The sequence below is a fragment of the Theropithecus gelada genome, chromosome 18 (assembly GCF_003255815.1).
Source record: "Theropithecus gelada isolate Dixy chromosome 18, Tgel_1.0, whole genome shotgun sequence".
Classification (NCBI taxonomy): Eukaryota; Metazoa; Chordata; class Mammalia; order Primates; family Cercopithecidae; genus Theropithecus; species Theropithecus gelada.
The window spans coordinates 3,918,083-3,936,081 of record NC_037686.1 but is presented as its reverse complement, the minus strand read 5'-3'; the positions used below and the strand labels follow the sequence as shown (position 1 = coordinate 3,936,081).

The 17,999-nt window shown below is 39.0% G+C and overlaps 1 protein-coding gene across 2 annotated transcripts in view; it reads right to left on the bottom strand.

The window, feature by feature from the left end:
- Positions 1 to 17,999, bottom strand: part of PPP4R1 (protein phosphatase 4 regulatory subunit 1) — a 71,250-nt gene that overhangs the window by 53,087 nt on the left and 164 nt on the right. For both annotated transcript variants that reach the window (XM_025365052.1, XM_025365053.1), the window contains exon 2: positions 17,790 to 17,834. In XM_025365052.1, the coding sequence (XP_025220837.1) occupies positions 17,790 to 17,834 (45 nt within the window). The remainder of the gene's footprint in view (positions 1 to 17,789; positions 17,835 to 17,999) is intronic.

Here is a 17,999-nt window from a genome sequence, read left to right as displayed (position 1 = left end):
GCACTATAGGAAATACTAAAGCAAATCATTCAAGCAAAAGTAAAATTACACCAAATGAGAATCTGGATCTACACAAAAGAATAAAGGGCATCAGAAACAATTAATATGGGGCCGGGCACAGTGGCTCACGCCTGTAATCCTATCACTTTGAGAGGCCGAGGCGGATGGATCACTTGAGCTCAGGAGTTCAAAATCAGCCTGGGCACTATGGTAAAACTGTGCCTCTAAAAAAAATACAAAAATTAGCTGGGCATGGTGGCATGCACCTGTAGTCCCAGCTACTTAGGGGGCTGAGGCAAGAGGACTGCTTGAACCTGGGAGGTCAAAGCTGCAGTGACCTGAGATGGCGCCACTGCACTCCAGTCTGGAGGACAAAGCAAGACTGTCTCCAGAAAAAAAAGAAAGAACAAAAAGTTAATATGGGATAAATAAAAAATTTCTTATTTTTCAAGTATCTAAAAAATAACTGCTTAAATAAAACTATGTACTAAAAAATAAATGGATAAATATATATTGTGGGGTTCACAACACATGCAGAAGTATAATATATGACTACAATAGCACACAGACAAGAAAAGGGTATACTGTTACAAAGCTCTTACGCTGTGTGTGAAGAGATACATATTACTTGAAGTTGACTGTGGAAAAGTAAAAATGCATATTAATTACAAACTCTAAAGCAATCATTATTTAAAAAGAAACACACATACACCAGAGACATACAACTACTAATCCAGTACACCCCATAAGTAATCTAAAAGAATGCACAAAAAGAGAATAAAGGGAACAACAAGAGATGAGACAAACAAATGAGAAACAGCAAGATAAAGAGATTTGAACACAACCATATCAGCAACTACATTAAGTGCAAATGGTCTAAATAGCCCAACTAAGGCAGAGACTGTCAAATTGGACTACAAACAACACCTAACCATGAACATAACTATACAGAGCAGAAATACTTTATACAGCTTATTCTAGTCTACAATTCATAGCAAAATACCTTATTAATTATAAATCAGAGCTGTAAAAGCCACTCAGCCACTCTCATCTGGCCAGTTTTCTCCTTTATAAGACTGTTAAGCTAGCATAACCTTGAAACACCTTTATAAAGGCTCTAGAATTCTATGACTATGACCAAACTGTTTCATCAGTCTCACACTTGTTAATCTTAAAGATAAACAATAAAATTGATTCTGGCCCATAAAAAGCAGAGGGCAGTAGGAAAAAAACTCCTACAGCTGTGACTGCCAAACATAATTATGTTCAAGACAAGCTTGGAGCACTTACCTAAAATGCAGATACCTAGATCCCACACTCAGATACTTATTTAGTTTGGAGTAAGGTTCAGGAGCATTTATTTTTAGATAAATAACTCCACTAATTTAAATGCAGACTGTTAAACAACCATACTTAAGAAGCATACTCCTAGAAGGTAACAAAATCATATTCTGCTTCAAATGTTTTGCTACCACTCTATCATGATTGATAATCACTTCCATACAAAGGGAGTGTTCCACTCTGGTACAGACACTAGTGACAAATGTTCACTTATATTTGGCGCCCCCCCCCAAAAAAAATAGCAATCCTAGGAGCAATCTCTGAAACATATTAGAAGGTATCGGTATAAAGATAACGGAGAAACTAAAATGGAGTACTAAAAAATATTCAGTTAACCCAAAATAAAGTCTGGAAAGGAGTAACAGAGGAAAAAACCATGAGTCAAACAGAAAATAAATAGCAGAATCACAGACCTAAATGCAACTAGATCAATAATTACATTAAATATAAATGGCCTAAAATATCTCATTTAAAAGGCAAAGATTATCAGACCATCAGAAATATAGTCTGACTACCAGAGATACATTTCTAAAGACAAAATTTCAACCATCAGGTTGAAAATAATTTTTTTAAAAGATATAACACAAAATAGTGAGCATAAGAAAGCTGGAGGCCAGGTGTGGTGGCTCATGCCGATAATGCCAGCACTTTGGAAGGCTGAAGCAGGTGGACTGCTTGAGCTCAGGAGTTTGAGAGGAGACCAGCCTGGGCAACATGGTGAAACCCCATCTCTATAAAAGATACAAGAATATTAGCTGGGGGTGGTGGTGCACACCTGTGGTCCCTGCTACTTCGGTGCTTGAAGTGGGGGGATCACTTAAGTATGGGAGGCAGACGTTTCAGTAAGCTGAGATAGCTCCACTGCATTCCAGCCTGGGTGACAGAGTGAGACTGTCTCAAAAAAAGAAAAAAAAAGCTGGAGTAGCTATATGATTATGAGACAAAATAGATCAAAGACAAGAAGTATTACTAGAAATGGAGATATTAGTACTTTAAGACTCTTGAATTCTTAAGTAGCTCTGCATAACTAAACTCTATGGATTCTTGAACACTATAATAGCAGCAATAGCCCTATACTGTTCCACGGCTTTTAAAACTCAGCCTCTTTCACTGATGAAGTAAAAAAACCATTAAAAAACCATCATCTTTTAATGCTATTTGAATTTTTTAAATGACCAAAAAGCATATAATACAGTGTGTTCAAATCAGGTTGTTGTTGTTACTGTTGTCTTTTTTGGAGGAAAAAAAAAAAAAAGCATATACTAGCCGGGCACAGTGGCTCATGCCTGTAATCCCAGCACTGTGGGAGGCTGAGGCAGGTGGATCGCTTAGAGGTTAGGAGTTCAAGACCAGCCAGGCCAACCTGGTGAAACCCCGTCTCTACTAAAAATACAAAAAAATTAGTTGGGCATGGTAGTACATGCCTGAAATTCCAGCTACTTGGGAGGCTGAATCACAAGAATCACTTGAACCTGGGAGGTAGAGGTTGCAGTGAGCCAAGATGGCACCGCTGCACTCTAACCTGGGTGACAGAATGAGACTCTGTCTCCAAAATTAAAAAAAAAAAATTAACTTTTTAAAAAGCATATATTAACAATGACTACTCTGAAATGCTTTTTCTAATTATATCTGTTCTCCCAAAATTCCAATACTCCCTCTTTCCCTATAAACTTACTGTCTTAATAGCTGTCATTGCTAGCTGAAGGGGAGCCAGGATAAAAAGTTAAAGGGAAGATCCCTTGTAAGCTCAAGACAGATTGCCAATAAATAATTAAATAGGTATTTTTCATTTTGCAAAACCTAATATTTAATTATAAAGTAAAAGATTCCATGAAAAAGTTATGGGGCATATCTTTTAATTGAAAATTGGGTTTTTGGTTAATCTTAACAGAACAGAATAGAATTCTAAAAGAATAGAATTCTTTTTTTTTTTTTTGACACAGAGTCTTGCTCTGTTGCCCAGGCTGGAGTGCAGTGGTGCTATCTCGGCTCACCGCAACCTCTGCCTCCCAGGTGCAAGCAATTCTCATGCCTCAGCCTCTTGAGCAGCTGGAATTACAGGCAGGCACCACAACACCTGGCTAATCCTTGTATTTTTAGAAGAGACGGGATTTCACCATGTTGCCCAGGTTGGTCTTGAACTCCTGGCCTCAAGTGATCCACCCGCCTTGGCCTCCCGAAGTGCTGGGATTATCGGCGTGAGCCACTGCGCCTGGCCAAAAGAATAGAATTCTTAATAGGAATAGAAAATCTAGGATATAAACTAAGGCCCTATACTTAAAGCTTTGGTTCATCTTATCTCCAAGACCCTTTGAAAACTGCTGCTAAACATAAACTAGGCTCAATAGAACCTTCTAGTTCCAAATCACGAAAGGAATCAAATATGTTACGATACAAATAAAGAGAACATCAGGAATGAAGATGACAAGGGAAAGAAACAATAAAACAACGACAATCCTTGTTACCTATAGAACTGAATGTCTTTTTGTATAGACATGAGATTATGTAACAGGACAAAACAACTGTCATAGTTCCAGAAGTATCCTCTCTCTATACTACCTGCAGTTCCCTGAATCTAACATAAAAATCCAAAGTAGCAGAAGAGAAATTCCAATTTTTCGCTTTTTTAAATTTAAGAAAAAGTGCCTAAAATATAATAGTTTAAAAGTTGCGCCTTTCCTTTGGCCATGCGCAGTGGCTCACGCCTTTAATCCCAGCACTTTGGGAGGCCAAGGTGGGCTGATAATTTGAGGTCAGAAGTTTGACACCAGCCTGGCCGACATGGTGAAATCCAATCTCTACTAAAAATACAAAAATCAGCTGGGCTGAAGCAGGAGAAGTGCTTCAAACCAGGATGAGGAGGTTGCAGTGAGCCAAAATCACGCCACTGCACTCCAACCTGGGTGACGTACCGAGACACTGTCTCAAAAAAAAAAAAAAAAAAAGGTTGGGCCCACCATAAAATTGTACATAGTCATAGCCAAATTGTGTGAAAAGAACAGAAGATTTTTATGGTAAGAGAGATCTGGATTCAAATCCCGTTTTGTCACTTATTATATTTATCTATAAAATAACGGTTAAGACTTTTAAGACACAGTGATAACTGCAACAGTGTCAGGCAAATGAGCAAATGTTCCCTCCCACTTTGCATTTCAGTTAGTTTCTAGAAACAGAAAATCTGCCCGTAGTTTCCAAGTGTTTTTGTTTTCATTGATTTCATTCAACCAGTAAGTAGGAAAACCATGTGTTTTTAATTGTTTTCATTCAACCAGTTAGTAGTCTTAATATAAACAGGACAGCACATACACTATCTAATGTCAGGCACTGAACAAGGAATATACTATAAAAACTAGACAAAAAATTGTGCATGTATGTACATATATGGGTATACATTGTATGCATGTGTGTGCATATATAAACATACTCTACTAAGAAAAAATACATAGTATAAAACTGTATACAAACAAAATATGCTGTTAACTATTATACTTCTAAGTCTGCCCTGATAAGTAAGAGAAGGCTTCGAAGTCAAGCCAATTCTTGGAAAATACACTGGAATTTGCCAAGCAGGACAAAGGGCAGGAGGAGGGCATTCTAAGCAGAAAATTCCAAAGATAGGGAGTCAAAGAAAACTATTTCATGTCTCCAGAATTACAAGTAATTTGGTGTAGCTGGGGCATAAGGTTGATACAGAAGCAAGGCAGGAGTAGGGAAACACGACCTACCCAAATCGACTCTGCCTTCTAATTTTTAAAGAGTTAACATTAATACATTTTGCAAAATCCTCTTACTTGGCTAGAGAAATCACATTACTACTCTGTAATTCAGAATGACATCTGAGATTTTTCCAAGCAACAACTTGACTCATTTCAACAGTTATCGCAGAACAACAGACAACTACAGGCAACGTATATACTCACTCAACTATGCTACAATAAAATCTGACTAAAATTATCAATTATTAAGATCTGTTTTTTAAATTAAGAAGCAAAGATCATGTTATCACTTCCAAGCGAAATGACCTGTTTTTACACAGCATTCTAACAGAACTTCAGGCCTCATTTCCTAGCACTCCTCTTTCAATGATCCTACCACTCTTAGTTGTCAAAGAGCAAGAGGGGGAAGGAAGGAATACACAGAAGCCCTAACCTTCTCAAGAGTATCATACAGTCATCTCTTGGTATTTGCAGGGAATTGGTTCCAGGACCAACCCCCAAATGAATACCAAAATCCAAGGATGCTCAAGCCCTGACATAGGATGGTGTAGAATTTGCATATAATCTATATACAGGTTCCTTTGTACCTTAAACCATCTCTAGATTACTTAACAACGTAAATGCTATGTAAATAGTTGGTTATACGGCATTTTTTATTTGTATTTTTAAAATTGTTCTGCTGTTTTCTATTTTAAAAAATATTTCAATTCACAGTTGGTTGAATCCCCAGATGTGGAATCTTGAATGTGGAAGACCAACTGTATTCTCCACCTGCATCAATACTGTAAGTATGCCTCTTTTCTATTCCTTGTTAAATATGCTCAAACATACTACAAATTCAAGCTAATTTCATGGTCACTCAATAAGAATTTTGAATCTACAATTCTTATCAAACCTTACAATCCTCGGAAGATGTCTCAAATCTCTATTTATTAAAAGTTCCTGAAACCATCTTCAAAAAACCCAACTTCCATTCCTACCTTATTATCACCACACATGCATTTACTCTGTTCTGCCAAGTCGGGACGGGGGTGGGAAGTGTCAGCAACCAAGAGAAGAAAAGCAAGAAACGGTCTCGATAGTGCACTTGACCACCATACATCCAATTCAGTGAGCATACACACGCTTCAGAGTGTGAGAGAGAGATGGAGAAGTGCTATTCCCTCAGCTGGTCTCAGTCCCCAGAGGATTCTCAAAAAGTCATGCTGCTATGGTCTGAAGACACATATTTTTCCAACGACATGGCTCTTAAAGTCCAACCACCTCACCCAGGACTCAACCACAGCAACAATAATGTTACAATGGTGATGGTGAATGCCTCCATGGAAACTGTACTTTACGATCCATAGAAAGGTATTTAAGAACCAGTCTCACTACATGGGGCTTTTCCTTTCATGGTGAATCTAGAACCTAAGCTTGCTATCCCTAAAATGGCTTTTTTCCATCAAACTTCTTAAAGGTACAGTTCCCCCTTGATAGCCTTCACCAAGACAAATAAAATGTCTTCTCTTTCACTCTGTGACTCTCTTCTCAAAGATCAGCAATCCTTCTCAGACCAACTGCTCTTACTTCTCTACAGCTTTTCATAACGTTGACACCTGCCACCCCAACATCCTCTTCTTAAAATTCTCGTAAGTTCTCTGGAAGTGCACAATCCTGAGTAATTTTCTACTCTTCTGAACTATTCTTGCTTACTTCTCTTTTATGTAGTAGTTTCCCCTATACTTTTGTCCTCATACATATACATTACACATATGCCCTCTTCCCCTCTTTGGTAAACCCAGCTATTTGCAGCTATCACATATTGTGCAGATGACCCATGAAGTCATCTTTTCCTGATCCCCAGAGCCACATTTGCAAGTACACTGTAAAATCTCCACCTCCATGTCATATTTGTTCTGAAAACTACACTGTCCAAACTATTCTTATAAAATCAGCTCATCCTCATGACTTTCCAATCACCATCATTTTCCCCACTCGAGATACCGAACACGAGGTCTTCATTTATTGTTTAAAATACTATCTTTCTTGCTCCCATATCTAATCAGTTTCTAAGAGCCATAAATTCTACTTTTATAAAGTATTCTGTATCTATTCCCTCCTTTTAAGTTCCCAACACTCTAACTCAGAGGCTCTGATAATTCCGCCTAGAGCAAACTGGGGTATTCAAATCCCATGAAGGTACATGAAGATTTATAACTTAGTAACTACAACTTTATCAGATTGGATAACTCTAAGGAATTTTCCAGACCCCAGCTTCCAGGGATTTCTATCCCAAAAATGTGCCTGAGAGTTTTGGATCCAAGGCTTTCCCTTCATGTTCTCGAATCTGAGAAAAGCATTATCTCTAAGCTAACTATCTCAAAGCTACTAGGATGCACTTCTCCAAGACAGAAAAAAACCTTCCATGCTAAACAATGGAATCTTTTGAAATATTGATGAAAATGTTAAGTGATCAACCCTCTAAATACTGTAATGAATACTTTTACAAGTCAGATGGTTTTCAACCCTTTGTTGAAATATTTCAACAAATTTCAACAAAGTTTCAAAATTATGGAAAGACTGAAAGCGTATTAAAAATAATTTTTGTAATTTTTTTGCATATAAGTTGGAAGCAGTTCAAGAAAATGAGTGGCACTGCCAACAAAACCATTTCCATTCCCATTGACTTATTTACGAACATTTCTCAGCGCTTATAGCTCTTAAAATGTAAAGTAGAAATGATGTTAAGTATTATCTCATTCTAAGCAATAAATTCTATCCACGAATACACAATTATTTTGTAAAATTCCCATCCATTTCATTAAGAGATGCGTTTTTGATAAAACGTTGTTCACTAGGTTTTTTCAATTTGTAATATATTCTGGTTGATCAACTAAGTATTAATAATGGGAACTCAATAAAACTTTAAGTTTTATATTAACAGGAAATTCAAATTTTAAATTTCTTTTTATTTAATTTTTGAGAGAAAGTCTCGTGTGATCATGGATCACTGCAGCCTCAACCTCCCAGGATCACGCAGTCCTCCCAATTCAGTCTCCCTAGTTAGGACTACAAGTGCATGTGCCACCATGCCCAGGTAATTTTTTTTATTTTTTGTAGAGCTGGTGGTCTCACTATGTTGCCAGGGCTGGTCTCAAACTCCTGGGCTCAAGTGATCCTCCTGCCTCAACCTTTCAAAGTACTGGGATTACAGGTGTGAGCCACCTTGCCTGACACAAAATTTAAATTTCTCTTTACCCATTTTTGGTGCAGAGAAATGTGACTGAGAAATCAACTCTCAAGCATGAAAATATGAAAATATATCAAGGTAAATTTCTGTGTGGAAAATGAAAAGAGATAAAGAAAAAAAATGCAAGAGTCTCAATTTAAATAATTTATTCACAATTTTTTTGTCTTATTTGTCTGTTACAGTCTTGCCTATTTGTGAGTTTTAAAAAATGAATAGTGGGTATCCAAGTGCTATAGTATTTAGAATCCATTTTAAAAAGTGATACAACTCTATGTTTAAAATACTGATATTTATAATACATTAGAAATTATATCCTTTGCAAATATGGTAAAATTTTATGGAGAAAATTTTGGATGTCAATTTTAAAATACATGATACAGAGTTTTCAAAATTATTTTAGTAGGTATGCAGTAACAAAGTTTAAAGAGCATGGTCCTAGACTATTATTAATATAATTGCCTGCCCTCATTCAAATCCAGTTTATATATCAGCACCATTTCAATCTTCCCACTCTGTTCAATGCACGCCCTTGCATGCCCTCCCTCCCAACCCCCACCATTCCACCCCCTATAAGCCTCCCAGGCAGTCTGAATTAAGGTACAACTTTCTTTCTCATGCTGTAATTCAAGGGTCTCCAGGATCTGGCCCCAACCTAGTTTCCTCCCCTGCACACAGCCCATATGGAGTCAATTTGCTGCAACATGCCCCACTACTTTTCTGTCTTACGTGGTTTCATCTGTTCCATTTCTGTACTCTCTAACCTCATCTCAGCTTAAATTTACCTATTACAAACACCATCCAGGAAGCATTTTCCATTTTCTAATTAAGAGTTCTTCTTCCTTTTAATTCCCTGCTGTCTTGGGTGCCCTTACTTTTACTCCACCAATAATTGCAAAGTTTTTTTTTTTTTTTCATACTCTCCTACCTCTCCTTCCCCTCTCCCTCCCCAACATATATAAATTCCCTAAAGATAAAGATTGTCTTGCAAATCTTTTTATTATCTAAAAAACAGAATCCAATGCTTCTCATGGAGGCACATTCATTAATATTTGTTAATGAAAATGTAGTCCATAGGGATACTTGATGAGTCAAGAGTTTCTTTAATATATTTTATCCTTCTATAAGATATTCACAAGCACATTAGCATATTAATACCTTGAGAAGTATCACACCAAAGAGATCTCTTTAATTTGTATAACCTTTTATCAAACTTGATCTAAACACCCTTCTATTCCCTACATAACCTCTAATAATCCTACATAAAACAGAAAAAAGCTCATAGTCTATCCTTCCCTTCAGTTTTTCCCTTGATACTGCTCAGGCCACAATAAATCTGCCAAATTTTGTTTCCCATCTTTACATTTTAGAAAATGAAAGACAATGAGATACACCACAGAATGAGAGTTACCTTATAATGATGTGGGGCTTTAAAATGATATTTTAACAAATAAATATACCAACAAATGAATATAAAGCAGAATGTCAGTTAGTAAACGCAATTAATTCAGGCAAGAATCATCAGCACAGTCTAATACTAATGGGTAAATGTTTGGAAACAGGGTGTTTCCCTATTGTCAAATTATTTCCTTACTATTTACAATAGCAAAAATAGAATCTTTACAGTGGAGCAATTTGATAGACATCACCTCCACATTACCAGTAATGGACACTGCTATCAGGTGCTCCTTAATGTGAACCACTGAGAAGCATAACCTGAATCAAATCATGAGGAAACAGAAAAAACCAAATGGACTCTTTAAAAATGTCAATATCATCAACGCTAAAGGCTGAGAAACTGTTCCAAACTAGTAAGTTTGTAAGTAATGTCCTTACAGCAAAAGACAGTTGCCATTAGGCCATTACTGGGGTATTTCAATATATACTGCATATTATATAACAGAATTGTAGCAATGCTAAATTTCCTAAATTTCACTACTATGATTGTAAAAGTGCCCTCGTTCTTAGGAGACACAGGTTAAAGGTCCCAATGACCACAACCTATTTTCAAAAGGTACACCAAAAAATTAAGATTAAGAATAATGTATAAATGTACACAGAAATAACAAGCAAACTGGCAAAATGTTAACAGCTTAATTCAGGTGAAGAACTGGGAATTCATTACAATATCTGTGCAGCTTTTGTGTAGGTCTGAAAGTGTTCAAAATAACAAGTTTAATTTAAAATAATTTCATTATTTGACCCCAAATTAGGTTTATGGTCTCATTTAGCTTGGCCTGAAACATCAAGATTCATTCAATACTTATTTGGCAAATAAGTATTGATGAGATGTATTGCTGAGCACTCTGTGATGAGTCAAGAATAAAAATCTTACAGATCTTGGATTTTATAGCACAGTGAAAGGGTTGACAACTACAGCCACCGAGCCAAACTGGCCCACCTTCTGTTTTCATAAATAAAATTTTATTGGATGACACTTCCTTTCGTTCATTTCTGTATCGTCATGGCTGCTTTTACCTTACAATAGCAGATCTGAGTAGCTGCAACAAAGATCATATGGTCCACAAAACCTAAACTATTTAATATTTGGCCTTCTACAGAAACTTTTCAACCCCTCATCTAGTGAGGTAGCAGAAACCTAATTAATTCATTTGGAGAAAGAAAATTAATGGAAATAGATAAATAACATAAATTTGAAGTACTACACAACTTAGTCTAATAGTCTCAAGCAAGAGGTATGGCAAGCTTTAATTTTGTACTTTGCAATAATACAAATAATGTTTATCAGAAATCCTTCCTTCAACTATCAATACTAAAACCTGACTAAATCCTTAGAAATGCAAAATTGTCCTACAACACAACTGAATTTAAGGCAAGAATAATTTGCTGAAGTATACTATATGTATATTCATACATGTATTTATATATACACCATATGTATAATGTATTTCTATTTATATAATACAGTAGCAGCATGTTTATCTAGTTTCAAGTTAGTTACCAAGGTTATGTATACAAACAGTATTTAATAGAAAGGTAGTATAACAAAGCACTTGCTCTGATATACACTTGTGGATTTCCCAAATATTACAGATGTGTTATATGTTCCCTTCAGTGAATAAAAATTTCCTTTGCAATCACAATGCAATTACTTTGGTAGTAATCTTTTTTTCCACAGGTAATCCAAATATAAAATTTGAACTAACCCAGGTCCAAATTGCCACCAATCTTAAATAAATGAAGTCTTGAATAAATGAGTTATTTCTACTAAAAGTGAATTTCATAGATTGAAATATAAAAGTGATCTACATCAGGCTGGGTGCAGTGGCTCACGCCTGTTAATTCCAGCACTTTGGGAGGCCAAGACAGGTGGATTGCTTGAGCTCAGGAGTTCAAGGCCAGCCTAGACAACAAAGCAAAACCCCATCTCTACCAAAAATACAAAAAAATTAGCTAGGCGTGGTGGTGCAGGCCTATGGTCCCAGCTACAGGCATAAGCCACCGTGCTGGGCCGGCAGTTTCTTAAAAAGTTAAACAGCCATTCTACTTCTAGATGTATACCCAAGAGAAAAAATGTATATATTCACACAGACTTGTGTGTGAATGTTCACAGCAGCTTTATCTGTAATAGCAAAAAACTGGAGATGATCCAAAAATCCATCAATATTTTAAAGATAGAAAGCTGAGAAAAAGTTAACTTGCTCAGATTTTAAAGAGAATAAATGGCAGGGCCAGAATATTAACTCAGGTCTAAAGGCTTACCAAGCCTAGTGTTCTTTCCCCTCCACAAAACTATACGGAGGTATCTTCCAGAATGACTTCATGATAGATGTTCAAATACCAAACAAATTCATATCAATAAAGCCAGAAAGTAAGTTAAGTTTGCTCCTTAGTCTAGGGAGATAAGAAGCTGACTTAAAAGTTAGGAGAGTTAAGAAATGAATTTGTGGAGGAAAAAGCATTGGTGATGCACCAGCTCAAAGATCTGTGCTAAAAGCAGAGCAGGTTCCAGACCCTCTTACAGAAATTAGAGGGAAAACCTCCTCAGCCAAAACATCTAGACTTCTGCCCAAAACACTAAGTTAGGTTTATTCTCAGATCCAATTTAAAAACAAGAACAAAACTCTAATTCAAATTTAGGAACTTTCAAATACTTTTACTCCAAAGTATAAAAAAAGAGATATAATACAAACATGGAAGCAAAGTAACAGTAGTTTAACAAACATTCATTGTTTTGAGGGGACTGAGGGAAAAGGACCAGAAATAATAAACCAGAGATCAAACAAATGTGGCGGCAGACTTCTGAACTTTACCTCCTGAGGTCTATTTATCTTTCACAGGCAGGAACTAACAAAAAGTATGCATTTAGGTGTTTTTTTTTTTTTTTTTTTCTGGAGGGGGAAGGGCAGTGCATCTTGACGCTACAGGCCCATGCATATTTACAAAGGGGTTTCTCTCTCTCTCTCTCAATTTTATGTGGGGAGTTGTTAGCCTAGGTATCATTAATTGATCCTACACACATGTGGGTACCACCGGAACCATTTTAAAAGCACTCTTTTCTAGTTTATCAATGATATTATCTCTAAATAAAGACTTCTCCATCCAGGCTTGTTGGCAGCAGTCAAAACAGGCTACCAGGTCTCATGACTCACCCTCCCAAATCCCTATTTAACAATACTCCTAAATATCATTCATGTTCAAGGGCACCTTCCTAAGGTTTCTGAATGATTCCCTGGCCGCTACCGGATACAGCACCAATATTTTGCTCCTCACCTCCCCCCCCAGCAACAAGGACTCTAAGCTTATCAGAACTGGTTTTGAAAAGTGGTAGGAGGGCCTGGAGATTCTGCACAGAGTGCAGTCTAGGCGGTTACCCTCAGTTAGTTCTGGACCCATTCTTCACCCCACTTCAACATTGCCCTTAAACCCAAAAAACAGCATAATGTAAAAGGATTCCAAAACTTCAATATGAAAAAAATTTGTTGTATGGCATACTCAGTAACATAGCTTCAAAAACTTTTCAACGGTATACTTAGTTACAGCTGAAATAAAAGTTAACAACTAAATAAGCTGCATTATACCCAAGCTCCATCCTCTCTATCATTCTCCAGGTGTAAACTAAACCACATGCAGCATCCCAGATTAATTTGCAAGGGTACTTTAAGAATGAGTTCAAAGAAATTGCCTATACAAGTTTGGGTTGATCAATATTTTAAACTGGGCCATTTAAGAAAATAAAATACTCAAAGTATGATATTTAGAATCAGAAGGTCTAGTTTAAATTCCATCTAAACTTAGGAGTTTTGTTTCTTTAGTCCCTTTGGACATTAGTCAACTTACTTATTAGTATTAGAATACCATAGCCTACATCACAGGACTGCTATGAAGAATAACCTGTGTATGAAAGGCACTGTAAACTAAGCGTTACATAGCCATTCTTTAAAAATGATATTCAACATATTGCTTTGATAAAAGTTTAAGTTCTAATGAAACTCCTTAAGTGAAATTATTTTCACAAGCATTAGCTCATCAAATCTTAACTGTATCTTAGTCTCATTTCATTTTAGGAATCTACCAACTTAAATGTGAATCAAAATTGAATCTTTGGAAACTAAAATAGAAATCTGAAATAATTTTTTTTCTAAACATCTACAATTTTGTATTGTCTCCTATTACTTAACGTACATAATTAAATATAAAAAAATTAAAAAAGGTTTATCCAACTCCGAAATCCGCTGAGATAACCATATTCAAATGGAGTCACTGGTTTGCTTTCAATCTGAAATTCAAAGTATTTCATGATACAGTATTGAAAGTATCACTTTTAAACTTAAATACATAGTTTTACTGCGTTATTCTCCTAAACTTTTCTTTGAGATGGAGGCTTGCTCTGTCGCCAGGCTGGAATGCAGTGGCACAATCGTGGCTCACTGCAACCTCCACCTCCCGGGTTCAAGCAGCTCCCCTGTCTCAGCCTCCTGAGTAGCTGTGACTACAGGTGCACGCCACCACGCCCAGTTAATATTTTTTTGTATTTTAGTAGACATTTCACCAGGTTGGCCAGGATGGTCTCGATCTCCTGACATCGTGATCTGCCCACCTCGGCCTCCCAAACTGCTGGGATCATACAGGCATGAGTCACCACGCCCAGCCTATTCTCCTAAATTTAACAGTACCTGATAATGATTTCATTTACTTACCTTTATGACCTTTTGAGATATATATACAAATACAATACCATCCATTTTTTCCTCATTAGATTTTTTTTCTCCTCCAAAGGTTATCAGTCAAGTCAGTCTTTGACCAACCTTCTCCCCAACTCTATGCCTCTATACAGAGATGGGCTTAAAACAAATCAAATCGAAAGACGTGAGACTCTTACCAATGTCTGGCAATGACCTTCTTTCAAGTCCTAGACTCCAGCTAGGTCCTTTCCTAGATCATCTGCACAACAGAACTTACTCTCTCTTCCCTCATAGCCCAGGTTCTGCACTTAGGAAGGGCAACCAAGATTCTAGAGCTTGACCAGAAAATAATGTCTTCCCATATCAAGGGCCAACTTACACCTAGCTTGGCTGATGATTGGCCTCCATACTCTGGAGTTTTGCCATAGACAAAGAAACTCAGGCTCATGAGATAACAACCGTGTTGTAAGGGCAGCCCAAGCTCCATTCCTCTACCTTTGGGTCCTCTACCTTCTCCAGCTTCTCCAGGATGTGACAGCTTTCTCACTCCCTTACCAACCATCTTGCTCTCTAAGCAGGCACCATGGCCCAGTGCTCCTCCTCATTCTTTCTCCCTTCACAAGAGAAGGGAAGTGGTCCTTCAACTGGCCATATGTCCAAAGGTCCTCTGTTCCTGAATGTTCTGGGTAAAGGTATCACCTGCAAACACTTTAGTAACTGAGAAAAACAAGCAATTACTCTAACAAAGCCTTCAACCAAATTATGAATATGCAAATAACTATTGTGTCTTCAATGTCTGTTTTACCCTAAATTAAAATGCATAGGAAACAGAATCTTTAAAAAGTTAGTTGCAGCCGGGCACAGTGGCTCACGCCTGTAATCCCAGCACTTTGGGAGGCCAAGGCAGGTGGATCACCTGAGGTCGGGAGTTTGAGACCAGCCTGATCAACATGGAGAAACCCTGTCTCTACTAAAAGTACAAAATTAGCTGGGCGTGGTGGCGCACGCCTGTAATCTCCAGTTACTCAGGAGGCTGAGGCAGGAGAATCACCTGAACCCAGGAGGCAGAGGTTGCGGTGAGCCGAGATCGCGCCATTGCACTCCAGCGTGGGCAACAAGGGTGAAACTCCATCTCAAAAAAAAAAAAAAAAGTTAGTTGCAAGCGTTGGCAGCATCTGTAAGTACCTTCATTCTGGAAGGTTCAACATCAGTGTTTCCTACTCTGCTCTTCTTTCAAGCTTCCCTTGCTCTTTCCTCATAACAGCAAACATAATCATAATCATCGCCGTTTACCAGGAATTGTTCCAAGTGCTTCACAGGCACTAACTCACGTATAGCCCTGAACAACTCTATGAAGCAGGTAATATTTCTTATGTCTACTTACAAATGACAAAACTGAGGCATAGGGAGGTTAAGTGAGTTGCCCGAGTCTGCCCAAAAAGACACTGCTAAGACGAACAGAGCAGCCTGGCTCCAAGTCTGTAACTGTAATAGTACTGTACACCTAGATTCAAAACTGCTTGTAAACCACTAGAGGGCATGGGTTGTGCCCACCCTTCTCAGAGCTCCATCCCTAGTACCGGGCAGAGTCTTCAAACTCATGGCTGAATTTTTCACAGGTATGCCTTCCCCTCTACACTGTGCTTGTTGGGGGTTAGGGAAGAAACTGACACCGCATTTCATCCTTCAGGGGTGAGAAGTTTTTGCTCCAGACAGTCATAAATACTTGCTGAATGAATGAATCTTTTATTTACGAAGTCGAACATAAATCTAAAAAGCCCTCCTCCAGGTAACATAATCAGGACCACTTCTCCAATCCTAACCTGGCAAGAGATCTGAAATCAATAGCTGCCTTAAACAATATCTCAAACTTACTATTAGGCAGAGAAGTGGCTTACGGTAAACATTAAATAAAATGTTAAAGCCGCCCTTCACTACATGAGTACTGCTCCCTTTAAGAGAGCTGTTTTGAGCCACCCCACTAAAAACACAGCCTTAACCAAAGTCTGGACGTGGTTCATTTACTTTAAAGATAAATCACTCGTTTCAGATAATCCATCTAAATAGTAAATGCCCTTTACTTTACTCAAAACCACCAGGAATCTAAAAATTCAGTTTACTCTGAGTAAGGGAAGCACATTAGACAATGTTAAGGATTAACTACAGAGTATTTAAAAGAGTAATTTCAAACTGCAACCATCTCTGAAATTACTTACACAGGTATTAGACAGTCAATCTCAGCATCCAGTAGGCTTTCCACTAAACAGACCACAATTCTACTATGCTTAGCATCTCAACTCAGAACAATTTCTTGGTCCCTTATGCATCCCATGATCTACGCTTATACATTTTGCACACTCTTCATTTTTAAAATGCATCTCAAAACCTATTGATTTTTCTGATGGGTCACTATTTTGGAAGATTAGCATGAACAGAAACTATTTTAAGTTAACTGCAATTTGTCACTTCTTTCAATACAAACCTGCTTAACTCTGTCTTTTCTATCGTGACCCAAATTATCTTCTAAGACTTAGAAAAGTACATATAAGACGAAAAATTCCTTTCTAAATATCCATTCCGTCGCCGTCAGGAAACGTCAAAAACTTTGTCTTTTTAAAAATAAAAACGTCAACTCTCTAAAAACTTCAGTACCTCAAAGGAAGGCTGCACTGTTAACACTGAAGGAGGGCTGGGTGACTTCTGAGTATCTGCATTAAAGGAATATGCTCTTCAAACCTAGTAATTGCTGACGAGGCCACACCTTCTAACCTTCCCGTAATCCACGAATCACATCGGGAGCAATCTAGAAACTGCTCCCAGCCCAAGTAAAATGACAGGTATGTCATCCTCAAACAACCCGAAACCGGGTCGGGGTGCCCAGACGGCTACCGGGGCCCAGGCTGCCCCCCCCCCCCGGCGCTCCTGGAAGAGCCACTCTAAGGAAACACACCTCCCGCGCGAGCCTCTTCCTTCCTAGAGGGACGGGGGAAGGGGACACCCGGGGCCGAAACACACCCAAACCCCACTTCAAATCCTGCCCCACCGGCTTCTCCTTCCAAAACAGCCGCGCCACTGCCGAGCCCGCGGGCGATTCGGGGGCGCCGGGAGAGGAAAGCGAAGGGCGGAAAGCGAACTTGGGCGTTACTCCGGGCGTCTCCCTCCCCCAGCGGAACCTGGGCGCGCCGTTTCCTCACGGACGCGAGATTTTCCCCCAAAATCGCCACCCCAGCCCGCCCGGGGCCGCCCTCGCCCACCGTCCCCTCAGCCAGCCAGGGCCCGGCCCAGGCCGCGCCGCAGCCCGCCCTCCCCGGCCGCTCCCCGCGGGCTGCCGGGCCACCGCGAGGTCGGGCCACTCACATCCGTCCGCGTCCTCCTGCAGGTCCTCCTGGAGCAGCGAGAGGTCTGCGCCGAGGAGAGAGAAGAAAGGCCCGGTCAGCGCCCCGGGGCCCGGCGCGACGCCCCCACCGCCCGCCCTCCCGCCCCGGCGGCGCCTCCCCGCGCCGGGACCCCACGCCGGCCCCGGCCCGGCCGCCACTCAGGGCGGCGGCGGAGGGCGGGTGGGCGCGA